Here is a 20,392-nt window from a genome sequence, read left to right as displayed (position 1 = left end):
CTCTGTTGTTCCTGTCACGTTTAACGGCTGCAGTCCCGCGGTTTGTTCATTCATGCCGTGCCAATATAATAATCAATATTAAATAATAATATGTATATATATATATATGTATATTGTATGTGTATATATATAAATATGCCCATCCGGCTCTTCGGCGGCTTGACAATTGCTACGACAATGTTATAATATGAAGCACGGGTTTGTTTTTCCCATTCCGCTCGTGTTGATTTTTGTTTGTTTGGGTTTTTCTTAATAGCCTTGCTTTGCAGTGTTTGCTTTAGAAACGTTATCATTTTCCGTTCTTTTCTGTTCTGTTCTTTGTTTTTATGTTCAACTGTCTCGCTATACTAAACTGCTCTTCCGGGCTAATGCACTAGCATTTTGCGCGCGTGTATAATATAATATTGGTTGATTTCTTCGCCAGTTGTGCCGGTCTCTTGAATGCTTTTCCTGTTTTATTTTGCTCTTTTCTCTTTTGTTTGTTTTGTTTGACTTTGTCTTTTAACTGTTTTGTTTCTTTGTGTCGCTTTGAGTTCGTGTCTTGGTTGTTTTTTTTTCTTCAAATTTTCATTGCATCTTTCACACTAAGCCAAACTTAAGCACAACTATACAACAATTGCTGCGTATGTACAAGTTCTGAATGCAACACTTCTAAATGCTCTAGTTTCCTGCCCGGAGAAAACCTAAGTGAAGCGAGCCTTAGGGGGGATTAGTGATTAAGGATTGGATTATCGTTTAAATGGCGTGCTAGCGTGAGTGAGTGTGTGTGTGTGGGTGAGTGTTTGTTGGTTGGGAGCCCGGTTCGAAACGTTCAAACTCAACTCAATTCTATTGCAGTACGAACAGTGTTCCGAAGCAAAAAACCGATCGGCCGCTAGGTATTTTGTTTTTAAATGTATTCGCTTGCATTTCTAGTGCAGGGAATCGGAAACTATGGCCTCAAATGTGCGTTTTACTTGTACAGTAATGCTGACGGGCACTTGGCTACTTGAAAGTGTAACGCAAACGTAATGCGAAAGCAAGGTCTAAACGACTATTAACATGGGAAAGATGGCTCTCATACGTGGTAGTGTGTGTCTGTGTATGTGTATGGGTGCGTCTTTGTTTCATGTCCTTGCACCTGTCTACTTACGGTTTCATTTGACCTCGACTGTTTGATTGCATAAATGCAGGGGCTTGCGACCCGATACCGTACGAGTGCCGATTGTTCGTAACCTATAAATTGGTCGCATTCTCGTCACTTCGACCGAGATATCTTGAGGAACTAATGACAGTTCCAATTACGCTACCGGAATTGGTGTTAAAAATGAGTCACTTATGAATGATGTAAACAGAATCCAGAAAGGTTTCTTATTTTTGTTACTTGTTACGTTTGGCTTGGAAGGATTGGTATACAGAGTTATTTCAACTCTGGCTACTAAGATAGGTGGAGTCACTTTTGGATTGTCAGAGGAGAGAATCTTTATAGAGAATTCACTTCCTAACCGATTGTTCGATCCGGGAACCGGGAATTGTTCAATCAGGCGAAGTGCCTACGGACTAACAACTGCTCAAGTCTCAGTAGGTATGTGAGTACTTAAGTGAATGATAAATGAGTGTTTAAGTAGTAGCTTTAATGCAAGCAACCTTTCGCACTTGGATATTCGTAATACCTTTCCAAGATGGCGGATACATCAAATAACTAAATGTGAATCTTTCAAAGATCCATTTCCATGTAAGATAAAGTTCAAAGTATCACTAGCAAGCACTATCCCGGTAAGTAGCCATGTGATTAGCTAATGAAAGCACACACACACGCGCACATACACACACCAAGGTGACAAATGCCATTAGCACGATTCGAGTTTGCTTGCCCCAGTTCCGTAACTACATACAATCTTGTTGTGCGTGTGTTGCTTTGTTGGTCACTTTTTGCCGAGCCGGTTGTAACATTCCTGCTGTTGATAAGCTGCACAATAGGTGTAGAGGTTCAGTGTAGTGGGAATGTTCCTTACGCCTGGGTTTTTGTCCGTACCTTTACCTGTTCCGTCTACCATAGTTTCCTACCGGTTCCGCATTTGCCCCCCTTTTCAAGAGGTTTAACGTTTTATGTGTTGTCTTTTTGTTGCTGTTGTTGCTGTTACATGCCATACCACGTTTTACATCACTATTATTGATTTCTATCTACGTTATTGTTATCCACGAATATTTGTCTGTTGGGTCGGGTCGGGTCCCTCCGCCACAACTCCACACAAATGGCCGCCACCTAACAACACAGCTAATGTTTTGCATATATTCTTACTTCAGCGTTTACTATTTTCCTGCGCTTTGGTTGCACTGTTTTGTTTGCGTGGTTTGGTTTGGTTGTGCTAGTTTTCTGTTGCTGCTTTTTTTTCTTGTTTTGTTTGCCACTGCCGTCTGTCACATAATACCACAATTTCTAATCATCACTACCGTTTGGCTGTCTGTTGTATTTTTTAGGTTCGCACTTTTGTCCTACGCTTGCAAGTTTTCCATCAATCGTTTTTGTGTGTTTGTGTGTAAAAAGGCGAGAAGCTCCAGCTCTTGTGAGTTTCCTTTATAGTTTTTTTTCAATGAGTGTGTGATGTTTTTGTTTTTTTTTGCTGTTATAATTCCATTGTTTTGTGTCTTTATGTATTTTGTTACAATTCTTTTACCGTCTACTTGCCCACAATCGTCGGACCGCGTGTACTGTTTGTTAATGTTCATTTTTTTGTTTACTTTAGTCGTTTTGTATCAAATTTGTTATCCATCTTTTCTAAGTAGGCCAACCACCAGCGTCCTTTTTGGTGGGAGACCGGGAAAAAAGAGCTTGAAACACTTACACATAAAACGGCTGGGAAAACTGAAAGCAACTGTTTCCTCGAGGGGTCACTTGTTCTCCTCTGTCACTGAATGTTTCTACTTGCTTTGTTTTCCAAATGTTTTCTAATGTTTTCATTCGTTAAATTGATTATGGTAGTTGTTTCCCTAGTTTTTTGCGTTTTATTTTCTCGTTCGAGTTTTTTCTCTGTTTTTTTATCTGTTCTGTCTTCTTCTTCCAACTTGTGTGCTTGAACATTGAAAATTGATGCCTAAGGTGTCAGCAATGTTTTTGCATTGTCTTTTACTTTACGACTTGACTTTATTTCAGCTTCGCCTCCCTCAACTACTTTGTCGCTAACGTTGTATAGTGATGAGTTTTGTATTATTGAATTGGTCTTTTGCTTTAGTTAATGTTTAGATTTTTACGTTTCCTAATGTAGTGTTTCTTCCCTTTTCTTCTTTGACTTGTTGTTTTTTTTCTCAACTAATTTGTTCGCTTTGCTTTTCGCTTTTGCTGTTGTGCCACAAATTTGGTTCCACGTGTTTGGCGTGTCCTACGTTGTGTAAGTGTCCTTAGTTTTTGTTTTGTCTACGTTGGATGATTGATTGTGTAGTACGATGATTTTGTGTGATGTGTGATGTGTTTTTGTGTGTGTGTGTGCCTAGTTGTGATCCAAAGGAATAACAAAGAAAATCGATTGAATATGTAAATACTATCTGTGCAAAAATAGTTGTGTTCTTTTATCATCCCTATTTGTTTTGTTTCTTTTCTTTTTGTTGTTGTTGTATTGAATACATTGTTCGTGTAGAGATAGGTGGGTCATTTCATCAATGTTTGTTTTTTTTTTGTTTTGTTCTTGTTTCAATAACTTTTGTAAGTATCCGTTCTACCTTCATTTTCTCATTTATTCTGCTACTACTTTTGCTTAGATAAAAGAACTCCCCATTGGAATTTGTGGGGATTTCTGGAATTTTCTTAAAGGGGCAAACAAATTAACCCAATCCGCCGTTACGATCGTGCATGGAGCTCGCAAAGCTTAGCTACTTACGACTGCATTTAAGCATCTGCGTCCATAAACAATGAAAACAAGCCTTTGCGCTCAGTGCATTGTCCATAGATGCAAATTCTTATACAATAAGCGGCTGTTAACGGACGGTAGTCAACAGAACAAACCAAGCGAAGCCTCTCGTCTAAAGTCACCCATTACTGGAGATTGCCCAAAAAAAAAAAGATGGCGACGGGAAAAGGTAAAAACACATGGAAAGGACATCCTGCAGGAGGGGAGAAGAGCCTGATATTCGAGATACTTCCGTGTGACACCATCACGGATGTGCGTGTGTGTGTCGTTGTTCCCCTCCCTAAGGCCCTTGATTGATTGTTGATTCACACTTCAAACGAACGTCATCACCTATTCCCCAAAAAACAGACGCCAATAACTGTTAAACCAGAGTCAGTGTAAAGCCAGCACCGATGATGATGATGTTGTGTACCGGAGAAGGGTGGGTGATCCTTGTCCACAGCTCTACCAAGCGAACTAATGATATGGACTGTGTATTGCAGCGTCGAAGATATGGCGCAGGGTTTTCCTCCTTTGTTTTTGTACAGCCTGATATTAGGGATGCGGAAATACCGATTTTCCACACCGTCCGTTTCCGATATATAGGTTCTCCGAAAGTGAAGACAAAACAAATAAAACGCGCAGCGAGGTATCGTCGCGCAGAGCCTATAAAACTCGCCCTTCATCGCAATGAGTGTCTACGGTTAGACGTTCGATTCGATGACGAGCGGGTTTTATTTCTGGTGATTTCAGTTGTCCACCTCGTGGCAAACCTCCATATAGTCCGGATCGTGCATAATGTCCTTGATCATATCCTTCAGCATCGTGTACCGGGGGAAGATTGGGTAGATTTTGGAGTTGCCATACTCGGACTGTAACAAAGGTAGAGGTTTATTACAGGGACATCTCACAAAGGGCCGTAGCCTCGGCCTACCTTCAGCTCTCGAATCAAGTTCCTTAGACCGGTGTACTTTTTCAGCAGACGATACAAATCGTTTATCATCTGCGTGTTTTCCTGCTCGATCTGTGCCGTGGTCATAGCTGTAACGACGTGTGAAACAAGTGTTAGTGAGGGGTTTTCCGACTTCACCCTGCTGCTGGCGCACTGGTTCCTACTTTCGAGTCGCTCCATTCGTTCGCGCCGTTCGGCCGCCTCCTCTGCCAGCTTGGCGGACGTCTTCACACCTTCGCCCGATTTTTGCGATTTCTCCATAATGCTACAGGCACGCAGTACGAAGGCCGGAACAGTTTCTAGCTTTTCCTGCTTCGGGATCTCGACCAGGGTCCAGTACTGCGTTTCCAACCGGATCACATCCTGTACGAGAGCAATAGTCAACAGATGCCACAACACACCGGAGAATGCCCTAGACCTGGACGGGACCTTACCTTAATCATGAGCTTCAGCATCGGATAACGATTGAAGATGTTACGCTGGCTCTTGGAGTCGCCGTATTTGTTCATCAGGTTGACCAGTGCCTTCTTGGCGGTATCGTACGATTCCTCCAATCGGATACGGACCGCTCGGAGCCGTTCGTTCGTCTCGATCAGTTCTTCACGGCTCATACCACCTGGATTGGGTTGATGCGTATGACATTGCACAGAAGAGGCACGATTAGTAGATTCTTGACCATATGAAAATCTATTCACCGACCGATACTTACTCGGCGAACCTTCATCCTTCACATCTTGCACTATTCGTCTGACGCTTTGTGTAAATTTGCCAACTAAATTTGTTGAAGCTACGAATGATCAATGAATATTTACGCTATCAATTGGAATACTATACACACGTACAACTACATCAAACGCTAGTGAGGTTCCTTAAACCCGTTCCTACATTTACACCCTACTCTATAAAGCTACAAATAGTTGAGGATACTTCTCTAATCCACTACCGCTTCGTCACTAAACAACCACTCTTTACCCGAAACGTTTACTCACCATAATGCTTGGGAGATTCTGGAAAGATAAGTACAAAGTCGGTTAGTAAAGTGTGGTACACATGTGTCAGATGCAGCTGTCAAAACAACAGCACACGTCGCTACTAAGCGACAGCTACTAGATGGGTCAATCAGCATGGGGACACAAAGTTGACATGAAATGAAAGTACAACGGCTACGAAACGATACAAAAGGGCTACAGGGCAACTTACAGAGTGTGGTTGTGTAACTTTCGGTATTGTCAATTGTTCGGCCTAACAGAGTGACTGTGAGAAAAAAGGTGGGTGGAGTGGTGTGTCTTGTTGAGTGGATCGGAGTGGAGTGTGTCCGAGTGTGTGGTGTGTGCTGCGAAAAAATAGAAGAACGCTGGAAGAAGAGAAGCTAACCCGCCCCGGGGAAACCCATGCCGGAATGAACGCTTTCGGCTCGTCTGCGACCGAGAACACCGCGCAGGTCGTATGTAAATGGCATATCTGTTTCGGTGGTACATTGTAGAACAGTGGTACAACGACCCACATATCACTTTATGGCAGAGATAGTCACGAGTTCTGAGGCTTCGTGTTGGCCGCTCTGTCTCTGAGGCTGTGTGCCATAGCGAACCTTTCTCAGCGTAGGTCAGTATCTTGGTGCCAGCAAAGACGTTGTGTCTGTCGCCGGTGGTTCCACCACCACCACCGTGTTCGGAACCGGCCGGTGGTTTGCTTTTCGTGCGCTGCTTTGCATTCTGGCCGGTGGCCGACGGTTGCGGTTGTTGAAGGTTGGCACGCTCGGTGGCGCTGTCCGGCCCGCGGAAGAACGCATCCACAAAGTCCCCGGTAAGGTCGGAGGATAGATTAGCGGTGAGATAACGCCGGTAGTAGTGCTCCTCGGCGTACGTGTTCCCGATGTTGATCTTGTTGCCGTAGATGCGATCGAATGCTTCGAAGACGAGTTCGTTGTTGAAGTGCTTGGTTAGGCGGGGACGCTCCCGGAGGCCCAGTTTGTGCAGGATCTGATGTTTGATCGTTTGCAGCAGTATCACCTCGATCGGAGGGTTGCTCTTGGACGAGCCCGATTCGGACCCCGGCCCACCGGGCCGTCCGGTGTCGTAGAAGAGCCCGTTGGCGTTTGCGGCGATGCGACGGTTGTAGAACTCCGACAGCACATCCGTCACCAGGAAGATGGTACTGAGCACGATCTGTGACGTGGGCTTCAAACCTTCGTGCTCCAGCCCGAACTCGTACACCTTCCGGTTGGTGGATAGCAGATTGTTGAGGCTGCAGCCGGTCGGATGGAAGTCGCGCTTGGTGCGCTGCGTGGACAACCGCTCCAGCCGGCGCAATTCCGTCTCCTTCCGCAGCTTGCATAGCTCCAACAGGACGTTCGGATCGAAGCAGTAGAACGTCTGCTCGATCGCGTCCGCTTCATGGTGCGTTGTGCCGGTGCGCATGCAGCGCCCTTCCAGCTGCTCGTCGTACAGTGCGTACAGATCGCTTGCCAGCCCACCGGCATGGCTCCAGGAACAGGTCACGTTGGGGGGAAACATTGGCTGCACCACCACGGACAGCTCGGTCGGTGCGTGTACCGAAAGGCCACGATCGCTGCTCGCTTCTACCGTTAGCTCGTACGGGTGCTCGTGTTCCTCCACGATCAGGAAACACTCCAGACATTCGTCCACCGTTGTGCGAGCACCCGTATCAGCTCGACAGGCTCCGATTACCCCGATTGTGACCAGTAGCAGCAAGCCGCCGGTGTAGCAGGTGACAGCAGAAAGCAGTCGTAACCATTTTTGGCGCACAAGGTCCCAATATGGAAGTTGCCTTCGGAACGGTGCTCCAGAAGCCCAGTCGCAACCTAACCGTGTGTTCCGTGTGAGTGTGTGCGTGCGTGTGTGTTCGTATGTGTGTGTAGGTGCGTAGAAGTGTGGTTGGCATGTTTACCAATGGGGCAAACAGCGACCAACGCAAACGGAAGACCGAACAGGGAACCAAGAAAAGAAGGGGAAGAGAAAGAAACTCATGAAAAACATACACACACACGCACACTGATACAGCAGCCAGGTTGGGCACATTTGTTGCGTCCCGTAGGAAATTAAGCGAAAATAAATAAACACACACACTCATACACATACACATTCGCGAATCAATGTGAAACCATACGAAAAAGCATTTCCCCGGCTTTTCCTGCCGCCTTCTCCCTGCCGTGGGGGAGAAGGGGAGGCGGATGGAGGTCATCGACATAAACGACACGGCAACACGGTGATAGACAACTCACCACCGGCATCCGAGGATCGCTGGGAAATGCCGCGCTTCATGTCGTGCTTGCCCATCTTGGCGGCCAGCTCGTCGCGTTGCAGTTGCTTCGAGTTGCGTCGACCTGCGGCCCGCGGTTCGCCGGACGTGGAGTAGGAGGTGGTGGGTACCAGCGACGACGACGACGACGACGACGGTGGCTGATGTGGCCGGCGGGAGGACTGCGAGGTGCTGGAATGCGGTGCGTCTGCTTGATGCTGCTGCTGATGCTGATGTTGCTGCTGATGCTGTTGCGGTGAGGGTTTGGAGGATGTTGGTTGCGGTTGTTGTGGGCAATGTGGCGGCTGTTTGCTAACTTTCCTCGGATAGCGTAGTTTTCTTCCGAACCCTTTATTAGGGTAGGTTCTATACTATCGGTTAGCTTTGCGGACCCAATCTAGGTTAGACTCATTGTTGTACCAGATGCCTGGAAGGGAACCGGGGGGAAACAGAACAGTTGTTACTGGTTGCATGCAAACAAACCCCGGCCTGGGCACAGGGCACACCGGGAAGGGCATGGTGAGTGACAGCGAGTGAGAAGTGGAAAAGCGCTACGCACTACGAGAATGATGGTTTGTGACCAAGCTATTCTAAAGGATTATTGATTCGTCGTCTACTACCATCTTTGTGTATCCAAAGTTGGTCTATCGCTAGCGCAGCTCTACACTAGCTGCCAGTTTGTGGAAATTTTATATTAATTGTTACGCAACTATTTCAGTATTGCCTAAGGGAAAATGGAATGTTATTATCTAATCTATTCCCGCATCACACTCCTGAAGGTGTTCGAACTTCAAAAACCCCTTCGTTGCTACAACGCGGCACTGGTAACGTGGAACTACACGGGTTTTACTCAGTTCTTAAGTGGTTCTAACGAAAAGTAATGCATTCATGCTTCAAAATTGCTTGAGTAACGAACATTGGGAATGATTTTGATTAACATATTCCAATCCTCTGAGCACACCTTCAACGTATTGCTTCTAAAAAGCGGATCACATTTGTCTAACAATTGTTTTGCGATGGTGTCACTAATCTTCACGCACCTCGGCTATTGGTTGGCAATTCTTTATCTATTTGACTAAATGCTAGATTGTTGATAACTATAGTAATGTATTTTAAGCTATATTATCCAGATAGTTAACTCGAGGTTCTCGATATTGAGAAGTGATTCACGACCCTCGGTGTTGTATTGGACCTCATGACGAAGTACATAGACCATGGGATATCTTCATTGGTGGACTGTCTAATAGTTGATGACTTCGACTCACAGTTGGATAGTCAATTCCAGGTAATCTTCAATAGATCTTTGGAATGTTTACTTAGTTTTAAAATTGGTGATTTCAGAGAAGTCTTTCAAACCTAAAGACTCTAAAGACCTTAAGATAGGGAATGAGTCAATAAAGTAACAAATAAGTATAGCTCATAGTCGTATATTCAATTATTGAGTAATCTTGAATACATGTCTGGAATGTTCAGCTAGTTTTAAATTGGCGATTTCAGGGAAGTCTTCCAAACCTAACAACAGTAGCTCAAGAGTCAATAAAGTAACAAGTAATATGTAAAACATATTGTCATGAGAACCCGTTTTACCGTTGTGCTTGATGAATCTTTAGCGTAGAGTCATTCATATGATTTTTTTAACGAGGAGTCATTCAAATCAGGATCGAATCTCAAAAGATTCATAAATCCTCAGAGATTCGGTAACATAATTTTGGATTGATGTTTTATTATTTTTACGTCCAAAATAAGAAAGTTTATATTAATGAACTTATTATTAGCATTGCTAGCATCCATAAATAAAGCTAGATAGTTTCAACTAATCGAGTTGAATTGTATTGTCTTCTAAAAGAACTGCAGTAACTACTTTGAGCTTGTTGTGCCATTTCTATACACAATATTACACCCTTGAAATAATCGTATTATAAATTTAGCATCCTAATTTCGATTGTTGTAGTACATTGTTCTAAAGGGCAACGTATGCAGATGAAACCCTTCCTGCACGTGCAACGTACACTGAGCAAGATTTGTGTTCCAAAAGTGTGACCCAACATCATCATCATCATCGTTATCATCATGATTGTGAAGTGCAGAATAGACAGAAAAGAAAACTTTTCCTATTACTGACACTTCATCAAACATTTAAAGCACAAACAAGGCACAAACTTTGCGCATACACACTCACACACGTGGTATTTTTACGGAAGCTTTCCATCGAACGTCACCTCATCATATTCCATTTTTGAGGCGAGGTGATTGGGGGGGAGTGAGTGTGCTTATCGAAGTTGTTCGCTCTCTAGCACACGGCAAACAATAATATTAACACTAACACTAATAACCAACAAACCTCCTGGCGGCACCTTTCTGCCTCTGGAGGATATGCAAGTTTTTTTTTATCCAGGATATCCCAAGCATCCCAAGCCCCTAGAAGAGAGGGGGGAGGGAGTGATAAACACGAGCCCCATTTCCACTTGATTTGATGTCCACTTGTTCCGATCAATATAAGGGTTGTTGAAAGCGAGGACGTCTTGTTCTCGCACAAAAACATCTCGACATCGCGTTGCTTTGGCGAAGGGACTTCGTACGTACGGTGACGGCGGTGTGTGAGGCACGTTGAGTGGCCCGGGGCCAACCGGTGGCCTGTTATTGTTGGGTGAAGCCACAAAAACCACGGCCAACAATTTTCTCCCGAAGCCAGAAGGTAAGTAAAAGTACTCTTAAGTCATAATGGGTGTACAACAAGGGTGTGGGTGTGTATTTATAAATAGTAGAAGAGAAGAGGCCATAACCGCGGATACCAGGGACGCGGAACCCCGAAGAACGGGGAAGGGATTTAGGGTAAGGAAAATCTTTGTCGTATTCAAGAGGTGACCTAAAAAAACGTCCCCACCCTCCGCCTCCCCCCCTTCCGGATAGTATCCTTCGCTTAGGAAACACCTAAGTAGGCCGGTTCTGTTAATGGTGTGATGTCATTTGTTTGCAAGTTTTCTCCCCACTACGAGACCCATCGCACGCCTGCCGTTGCAAAATTTAATGTTTTATAACATTTTACGGACAAAACGAGAGAACGAAGGAAAGAAGGAAAAAACACGAAAATGTAGCATGGAAATTTTCATCACAATTTTCCCGCTCGTCCTCTCCGCGTGCTTCTTCAGCATCTTGCACACCGCGGGAAGGCACTAATCCCGACTCTAAACTAATCCGACGGAGCCCGCTCGATCGATCTGTCATCCGGTGTTTCCCCTTTATCTTTTGTTCCCACAGCAACCGACCCCACCACCACCCCTACTAGCGCGCTCCCTCCCCCCACCCCCCTCGTGTTTTTCCTAAACCTGTCAGAAAGCATTTCCCAGCAATATGCCATAGGCTGCTGCGAACTCTGGGCAGAGCAAAAAGGGCTGTCTGGAATGTCAACCCTGGGAACATTTCGCAAAATGAGCGCACACACACACAGAGAGACAGCACAGATATACAGTCTTGAGCTTCACACAAATAAAAAACCGGTACGTGCCTCCACTTTGGTTTGGTGTCTCTCGTTAAACTCCCATTCCTGTCCTTCGCCATTCCACCCCCGGGACGTTCATCCGCAAGAAAAACCACACCGCACAATTCGATTGAAAGCAAACTCTCTCTCTCCCTGCAGGCCTACCGCAGCAGCTATGGGCGCACTACTAGGACTGAAAGCGGCAGATGAAAAACCGATGAAGAATTGAACGGAACGATGGCTTTGGTAGCCAGGCAGAGGGTGCAATCGTTTTTCGTGGGGGGAAACGGAGCCGCGCAACCGGTACGCGGTGTCAACGGCTACGAAAAGACCGAGCAAAGGCGACACACCGAACGCCTGCCGAACCGAGATGCGATACGGCAGATATAAAACAAAACGAAGCGCACACACTAAACGGCCAACACAAATGCCATTGACAGCCATTTCTTCAAGCTCTTTAGCTTCGGTACGGCTCAGGCGGGCTCAGGCGGTTGAATAGTCTAGCCTTTTGCTGTTGCTTGTGTGGTGCTGGGTGTGTGTGTTTTTTTTTGTTGGTGTCCTCTTCTGCGTCCATACTGTACAAACGGAAAGCTTACGATGAACTTCAAGGACTGTCGGAATTGGAAAACCTTCATGTCGGGAGTGCAAGCGTGCGGTAGGACATTATTTCTTGTTTGGGATTTTGCTCCCACACTGCTCCCTTTTGTGAAGCACGGCAAACATCCAGCCAAGCAACATGCACACACACACACACATACAGAGAGCACCATAGCAATCGGCGTCGACAGCGTTGTCCTTTGGAGTAGGGTTGCTTCCCTTCAGCCGAGCCGTATTCGTGTCCATCCAGCAATGGGCTGCAGTCATCGTGGCAGTCTCCGGTAAGCAAGCGGTTGCTTTTACGCTTCCAATGTCTTTTTGCTAATGCTACTACTGTGCTTTTATTCCAGCAGGAAAACGGTCATCCTTTCCACCACGCAGTCTCGGGAGGCGCCGCGCGGGTGATGCTTTCGTCAAATTGCATGACGAGAACAACAAGAGCCTTTTTGTGCTGCGCCCAATTAGGAAAAGCAGATGTACAATGTTTGTGCCCCCGCCGGTGAAGTAAGGACAGCACGATGGGGGAAGCACTTGGCACTCGTTTGTCTGGCCGTGTCCGATGTCGGGGATGAGCGTTGTTACCGGGTTCCCACCCGTTGGATGCTACCGCTTGGAGTCGTTGGCGAGAAACAATGATACACGCGCACAGACAACAGCGCACAGGACATGGTTGCATTGAGCGCCCAGGTTGACAGCACCGCACCGGAATGAGTGAAGTGTGTGAGGATATTAAAAGCAGTATCACATACTGTGGAAACCGGAGATAGTGCTCGCATAGAGCGGCTGGGATGTGCCGGTGTGGGCGACAGGCATCCAGGCTCGTTTGCTGCCAAGCGGGCTAAGCGCACACATGGTGTCACAGGTGTCAATATTTCATAAATTCCTTCACCGAAGCGATACAGCACGCGTTGACACTTAGCTCTTTGTGTGGTAGGTCGCCCGAAGAGTGCAATGGAAGAGCACGTGCGCGGTGTATGATTAAAGAATTATCAAAGACACACTCCCAGGGGCAAAGACACCCACCCACCCCGGGTTTGGTGTGTTCCATCGGGGCTCTATGCTCACGTTCTAATATAATTCACACACACACACACACACACACACTGTATATAGAGCCAAACTCTGGCAGCGAGATAACAGCCCATTTCCACGAGAGCGAACGGCGAAACATGCCGGAATAATTATTCCAACCTCGCCAAAAGAAACTCCAGCGGGCACGGCAAGTGCGCCGGAATGCGAAACCGCCCCCATATTGCATTGCGTTTTTCGGTCTTCGGCCCTGCAACACCCGTAACCGATTGAAGGTACAGCAGCAGCAGCGGCGCCGTAATGCAAATTCAACCCCGGAACGTCAGACTTGGTGATGTGGTGATGGAATGAGGCTCCTGGAAGCGGATTAAATTAATTAAATCTCACACCTTCTTCCGGGTGGATGGGAGAGGGTGATATTGTTCCGTGCCTGTAGTATTGCATCCAGAATCTCGCCTGCACGGATGGAGGATTGAACTAAAAAAAAAATAACGCAAGAACAAATGAACCGTTAACAGAGTTTTCTTCTTCTGTTTTTTTAGGGCTACCAACTTGTGTGTCTCTACTACTCTACTTAAACCACCTGTCTGATGGGGCTATATAGAACTGACATAGTTCCAGTGCTCACGTACGTCTATGAGACACGATCTTTTTCCAAAACTGATGAAACCCTCTTAGCTGCTTGCGAGAGGAAGATGCTCAGAAGAATGTTTGGTCTGGTATGTGTTGGAAGAACAATGGAAGGAGCCGCTGCAATGTCGAACTCTGTGAGCTTTACGACGCACTCATTGTTGTACAGCAAATAAGTCTCGCCATAGAGTAGAAAAGATTATCCTATGGGCTGATTACGTCATGAAAATAACACCGAACGACCCAGGCCCGTATAGTCCTTTTAGGTCCTCCACATGAATAGAGAAAGTGTGGTAGACCCACTTTGAGATGGAGTCCAGAGTTGGCAGACGACGGCACTCGACCGCGAACGGTTTAAAAGACTTCAGCAGCAGGTCAAGACCGCGATGCGACCAGTAGGTAAGTAAATGCATGCGTATGACTTCAGCTGCTACGGTAAGGAGGACTCATTCGCGCTTTTACAATGAACAAGCACCCGGCCGTAGAAAAATAAATATTCCTTTTGCAAGCAGCTTCCAGATTGCCAGATTTGCTCATAAATCCATCGGCCACCTCGGAGATAATGGTACCTTTGGGGTATAAATAGACCCCGCCGGGCAAGGCATTAAAATCTGACCACGGGCTTCAAATCGCACGCGTGATCGAGATCAAAGCGGTGGCTGCCGTGTGCTGCACGGCGGAGGGTATCCAGGGATCAACTTTTATTGATGTCCTTCCCTTTTCTGTGGCGTTTATATTGCCTTCCGGGCTCTGTGGGATGGGGCAGGAGTTGCAACATGCCGTGTGTGTATGTATGTAGGCTTTGATTATGATCCTTTATGAGCGGCCCCTTCGGAAACAGTAACGTAGCAGAAACAGGAAGCAACCAACAGGACGGACGATTTACTGTCCGGTCACTCGTCAAATTCCACGACCCATCATATGGGGTTGGTTGGTGCTTTTAATATTGCACTGCACCACGTCCATATTTGTCAGCGCTTACATAACGGACGCCTGTGTTTGTGTGTGGGTGGACTTTCTGGTATTGCCTGTCCGGGGAGACTAGGTGGACATCACCACCATCATCCGAAGCAGCGGTTGCTAATTCAAGCACTAGATCGCCCGTTTGCATGCTGTTACCTCGTCGCAACTAATGAACTTTATCGGTTGGAACAGGCCGGCCCCAAAATGGTCATGGAATGTCAATATGCATGTGTGTGTGTGTGAGTGTGTGTGTTGTGCATGAGAAAGTAAAGGAGGAGCAGCACCAATAAAAGCTCTGCCACATCAAGGGCCGACACATCGTAACGACGCCTCCAGGCCATGGACCACACAAAACGAAGCTATTTGGAGGTTATGTAATATTCGATCCTTTTAATATGCCCGCGCTTCCTACTTTTATCCATTCTCATCTTTCCCAACCGTTTGGTTCGTTTCAGAATTCACGAGCACACGGCTCATTACTTTCGGCGGGCTATAGCTGTGATGTGGGACGGGTCGCGGTGGGGGGTGGTGCGTGGGCCAAAAACGGGATGAGAAGCTCGCGCCGCCGGCCTGGGAGGTACCGAAATCCTCCATCCCACTCAAAAGGGGAAAAAACCTCCCCCGGCCATGACGGAAAAGTGCAAAGAAATCAATACTTCAACACCACCGGGTCTCTGCTGGCAGTGAGTCCTGGTTTTGAGTGATCCGTTTTTATTCTCGTTTCTTCTCTTTTTTTTTTAGCCAGAAGAACATGATAACCTCATTTCCGGCTAATTACGGCAACCGTGCGACGAAACGGAAAGTTTCCACGAATCACCGGGTTTTCCTGCACTTGGCTCGGAGGCCTTTGGTTATTCCAGCCTTGCTGAAGAGCGCAAAGAGATGGAGACCTGGGTGGGGTAGTCGGGCGGAAAATCGGTACGATGAAAATGGCGCAAGGTGCGAAAATTATAAACACGATTTCCCCTTGTCGGTCAGACGCTGATGACAGGCTAATGGGGTGGTTTGGGCTTGTTTTTTTTTCAAGGCCCGGTTTTGTGGATTCGGACCGTGTTGTTGGTTTGCCCCAAAATCGATAACTAATTCAAGCGGAACTGAGCATTTCATCCCGCTGGTGGTCGAGGTGGGTGAAGAAGGGAGCGGGAGGGTGAAAATGAATTAACCACAAGATGGATTTGGGGTGGAGCCGGGTGGCATGTAGGCTTGAGGGGGGGGGGGGGGGGGGGGGAGAGATATTCGTTTAAAATTCTGGTCGTAACGGTTGTCGACAACAACGCGGCTACACACACACACACAGACAAACCTCGAACTCGGTCACTACACTGTTGCACCGAAACCATCGTCCTTTCGTCGGCAATTCCGAAGCGTTGACATTTACGGGAACCATTCGGACAACGTGACGGCCGATGTGCCTTCGAGCAACAGTTTAATGAACAAGTTCGTGTTCCTGTCCCGGTTTAGCTGTCCCGGCCAAAACCCGTTCCTCCCACCCCGCATTGCAACCATGGTAACCGTGCGGAAGTGTCAGTTTTGCTATCTGATGGCTGTGCGAAACTTTGTACGGAACGGAACCGGAACCCGAACGCTTGTACATGGACACAGTGGCCGTTACGGCGGAGTGCTCAGTAATAACTTCGTTACCATGTTTGGTGTACAAGCATCCGGGGGCCGACCATTGGTTCTGTGCCCGAAGCGGACTAATCAGATGATAGATGAAGTGAACATCAACTGATAAAGCGCCTAGTGAAGTGAGGTAGATACGGTGCAATCTAGGGCGACCCGAAAGGGAAAAAGGACACCCCAGCGAGTTGGAAGGAAACGGTGAGCCGGGAAACAAAATATGGATAAGGTTAGATGAAACGGAATGGAAATGAATTTTGATCAGGCTCGGCAGTGAGAGCACGAAAAAGAATCCCACCGGTGATACGGCTGAACAGAACGCCGTCAAAGAGGATCTGTAAATTGAATGAAAGCTCCCGCATACTAAGTACACGAGTGTGTGTGCGTGTCCCGCTCACGGGTTGCTTCGTTTTTCTTCCGCGTGTGGGAAGCAGACAAATTGCAACCAGGAGCCAAACCGTCCAACTAAATTCGTGGCCACTGTCACTCGTCCGTGTTGCTGTGTGTGTGTGTGTGTGTGTGTGTGTGTGTGTGTGTGTGTGTCGGTGTACCGGGTCTTTATAGAGCACGGTTCGAGGGCGTGCTAGTAGCATATTCATGTATTCATTTCCATCCAAATGGATGGTGGCGCGCAACGTGTACGCGGGAGGGCGAGGCCGGCCATCGGAGCCTCCACCCCGTTCCCCGGGGGACGAGATTGTGATGTGAGATTTTTCGTCTCAGTCTATTACACTTTTTTGCCGCGAACGTACAACCCCAGCATCCCCCCTGCATCCCTTGGGGACCATTAGGTAGGCTTTCGTCATTCAATTTCGGCACCTCTTGGTTGTGTTTGCGTTTTTTTTTGTCGAGTGTTCGGGCAGGGATGAGCAACTTGCGTAATTGTTTGAGGTTTTGCAAGGTGGGTTTACCTGTTTCTTTGTTTATGGGGGTTTGGGAAGTATTTTCTTAGCGTTAAAGTGGGTAAAATGGGTAAGGATTCAATAATGTCTGGAAACACGTCAATAGAACACGAGCTGTAATTAAGTCATATGAGGGAATATTCGTGGGGTAACGAACTCTTTAGTAGGTGATTGTTTTGTTAGACATTTTATACAGGGGTTACAGGTCCAGACAACAATTTAATTCACTACATTTGGTGTATTTGACAAAAGTTCAAAGTCAAAGACCATGCATGGAACTCCACCTCTATGAAAATTCGTGAAAAATTTCAACTATCTGTTAAACATTAGATCCTTCTACGGTTATGAGGTTAATTTGAATTTACTATATGAAAATGCATTCTTTGATATCATCGATAATATTTGAAATATTCATGTTTGGGAACTTCGGAGCTTAAGCACTAAACATCTGTTGTTTTCTACCGAAGACCATGGGACTCCATCGCCATGAAGGCAGGACAGTTCTGGACATATTTTAAGATTAATTGAAAATTTATATTGATGGGTTTAACTGCAGCATCAACAAAGAATGAAGGTTTAGAACATTTGCGTATAATTTCCACAAATTACGCTGATGTTTTAGCATTACATACTTGTGGTTTTCTACCGAAGACCATGGGACTCCACCACCATAAAGGCAGAGCATTTCTAGGCAAATTTTTAGATTTTTTTTTTATAAGAAATGGTAACTATGCGATTAGTAATGGTTCCTAGAAAAGGCATTAATTACATTTGCAATACTGATCGGTAATTTGTGCTGCAGAATACCTTTTTTTATATTTGTTAAAGTGATATTTTTCCGAGTACTGAGGTTTTTGAATTCAATGCGATATTAAATTCATTAAATTTAGTTTAATAAATAAATAGTCACTAAAAGCATTTTGCTTTATGTAAGCAAAAGAAGTAATTTCCATCCCCTACCTTCAGTTATCCATAAAATGGTCTACGTAAATATATGTTTAAGCAGCATTAATTAGTCTTTATCAACCAAATAACTTTAATAGCAATGGCAATATTTTATTTGGAATTACAGCGAAAGAGAGTCCCTTTCATTGGCGATTAAATCAATTTTATCAAACATTTAGCCTCTCAAGATGATCTGGAAGATAGACAAAACTCTAAACAACTGTAAGAACACACAAAAAGTTCCGAGATAAGATAGTGGATTAATAGCGCAGTACAACGATAACACAATGTCTTCAAGATAAAGATCTGAACATTCCACTGGTAGCCGGTTGAACATCCCTGGCAAAGAGGCACCATATTCTACCCTTTTTTTTTTTCTTTTGCAGCAAGATCTGCGTATCGTGCACGGTACACACCGCTCCTCGATACAAGGATAACGCACTGCACTGCACAGATAAGCATAAGTACCAAGGCTGTGGCCTTTTGCGCTCATTCCCCCGTGTCGCTCTGCCGCACCGCACCGAAGCGTATTAACCGTGTGTCGGTAGCAACGCACGTGAAACTATTACCTCGCAGTGCGCTAAATTTTGGGCTACCACGTCGCGTAACCTCGGGCCCGGTCTTGAACCAGCATGCATTATGAAGCAGCATGTGGGCCGGTACGGTACGCGCAAAAAGGGATAAAGAGATCTTTTTCAGAAGGTTGCGATGGGGTTTTTCCTTCTGCTGCTCCTTCTTCGCCTTTCACCTGCGCTTCGCTTGACGAAGGTGGAAAGCTTTTCGACGCGCTCTCACCATCCGGCGTGGCATTTGAGGCTGGCGGCCTGGATTTGATGGCCTTTGTAACGTCCCTTTAGATCTTTCAGTTCATGTACAATCATCATCACGGTCGTCATCATCAGCATTACGAGCGCTGAGTTATCGTACCCTTTGGCCATGCAGTCGGTCCAAATGCGACTGTACGAAAACCGCAAGCTGTTCTCCTTTACGGAGGGGCTGGGAAGGTTGCCTACCCCCGGAACGGTGAGTAGGATGGAGTGCGGAAACCTCTTTGCATGAGATTATTGGATGCAATGAATTAACGTCTTTTTAACTGCCCGTTTCATTTTAGATCACCGTACACTGAAATGCGTTTTAATAGATAACATTGGCAGGAAATGGGAGGATTACATATTGCGATGAATGATGAGTGATGAACGAGAAGAAAAACAGGAAAATGCGGATGGAAAAACACAACATATCGGTGCTCTTTTTCGGTGTACGTGTGTGCTAGGCGTGTAGGCACACATACACCAGCACGGCAGCGCGTGACATGGCGTGCGCCCGTAAGCGAACCATGGTACAGGACGGACAACAGAGACAGACAGGACAGAGGGCACACATAGAGAGACAGGGAAAGTCACGGCAAGCGCGCCACTGAGACTTACTAATCATTATGGTGAAGGCGCTTGTCAAATGTCTTCGTACGCTGCACTTGTTGGTACGATCGGTACGGAAGGAGGTTGCGTGCGTAGTAGTAGTGGTAGTAGTGGTAGTACAAGTACTAGCAGTAGTAGTAGAAACAGTAGTAGAAATTGTAGTTGACCGTGTGTTTTGCGGCTGCCTTTCCGACGCGCTTTATGTGCCCTTTACCTTTCACACTCACACTCACACACACACATACGCGCACATACAGACGAACTTTCTTTCTCTCGCTCGCTCTCTCTCTCTCTTTCGCACGGGCTCTCGCACTCACTCGCTCACTCGCTTTCACCTTTGCTGGTAGTTCTTGCTAAAACCGGACGATCTTTGGATGCAAGGACCAGGCACACACTGGGCACAACGCGTACGCGTACGTACAAGCACACTCACTCACAGGCACCACAACTCACACTCGCGCACGCACGTAGATCCTGTGCACTTGACAACTCTATTTGAAATGGAGACGAGACCGAGAAGTTTAGTGGAAAATTTTGCAAGCTCCCTTTTTGTGCACGCCACGATTAACCAAGGTGAAAATCGCGAGGTGGGTGGGGGGTGGTGGGTGCGATGGGTGGTTCACGTTCGCCTTTGCGATGGCGGTTGTTATGTAAAGCAGCGAGACTAGCAGCAGCGAATCTTTCACCACGTTTTGTGGAGCACGCATTCACACACACACACACACATACATACACAC

General features: G+C 46.3%; 1 protein-coding gene across 2 annotated transcripts; it reads right to left on the bottom strand.

Moving 5' to 3' along the window:
- Window positions 1-317: 317 nt before the first annotated feature.
- On the bottom strand, window positions 318-20,102 carry LOC128299352 (uncharacterized). Of its 2 annotated transcripts, XM_053035289.1 has the most exons (8): window positions 19,665-20,102; window positions 8,057-8,500; window positions 5,805-5,822; window positions 5,525-5,602; window positions 5,250-5,431; window positions 4,980-5,178; window positions 4,798-4,904; window positions 318-4,735 (listed from the first exon to the last, which is right to left on the bottom strand). In XM_053035289.1, the coding sequence occupies exons 2-8, from the start codon at window positions 8,109-8,111 to the stop codon at window positions 4,613-4,615; spliced, it is 762 nt and encodes a 253-aa protein (XP_052891249.1). In that variant the 5' UTR covers window positions 8,112-8,500; window positions 19,665-20,102; the 3' UTR covers window positions 318-4,612. The 2 variants fall into 2 exon arrangements, with proteins under 2 accessions (XP_052891249.1, XP_052891250.1); XM_053035290.1 differs by lacking the exons at window positions 5,805-5,822; window positions 19,665-20,102 and having other exon boundaries at window positions 8,057-8,111.
- Window positions 20,103-20,392: the final 290 nt, after the last annotated feature.

This window comes from Anopheles moucheti, chromosome 2, assembly GCF_943734755.1.
Source record: "Anopheles moucheti chromosome 2, idAnoMoucSN_F20_07, whole genome shotgun sequence".
Lineage (NCBI taxonomy): Eukaryota > Metazoa > Arthropoda > Insecta > Diptera > Culicidae > Anopheles > Anopheles moucheti.
The sequence above is the reverse complement of the archived record's forward strand: the minus strand, read 5'-3'. Positions and strand labels throughout refer to the sequence as shown.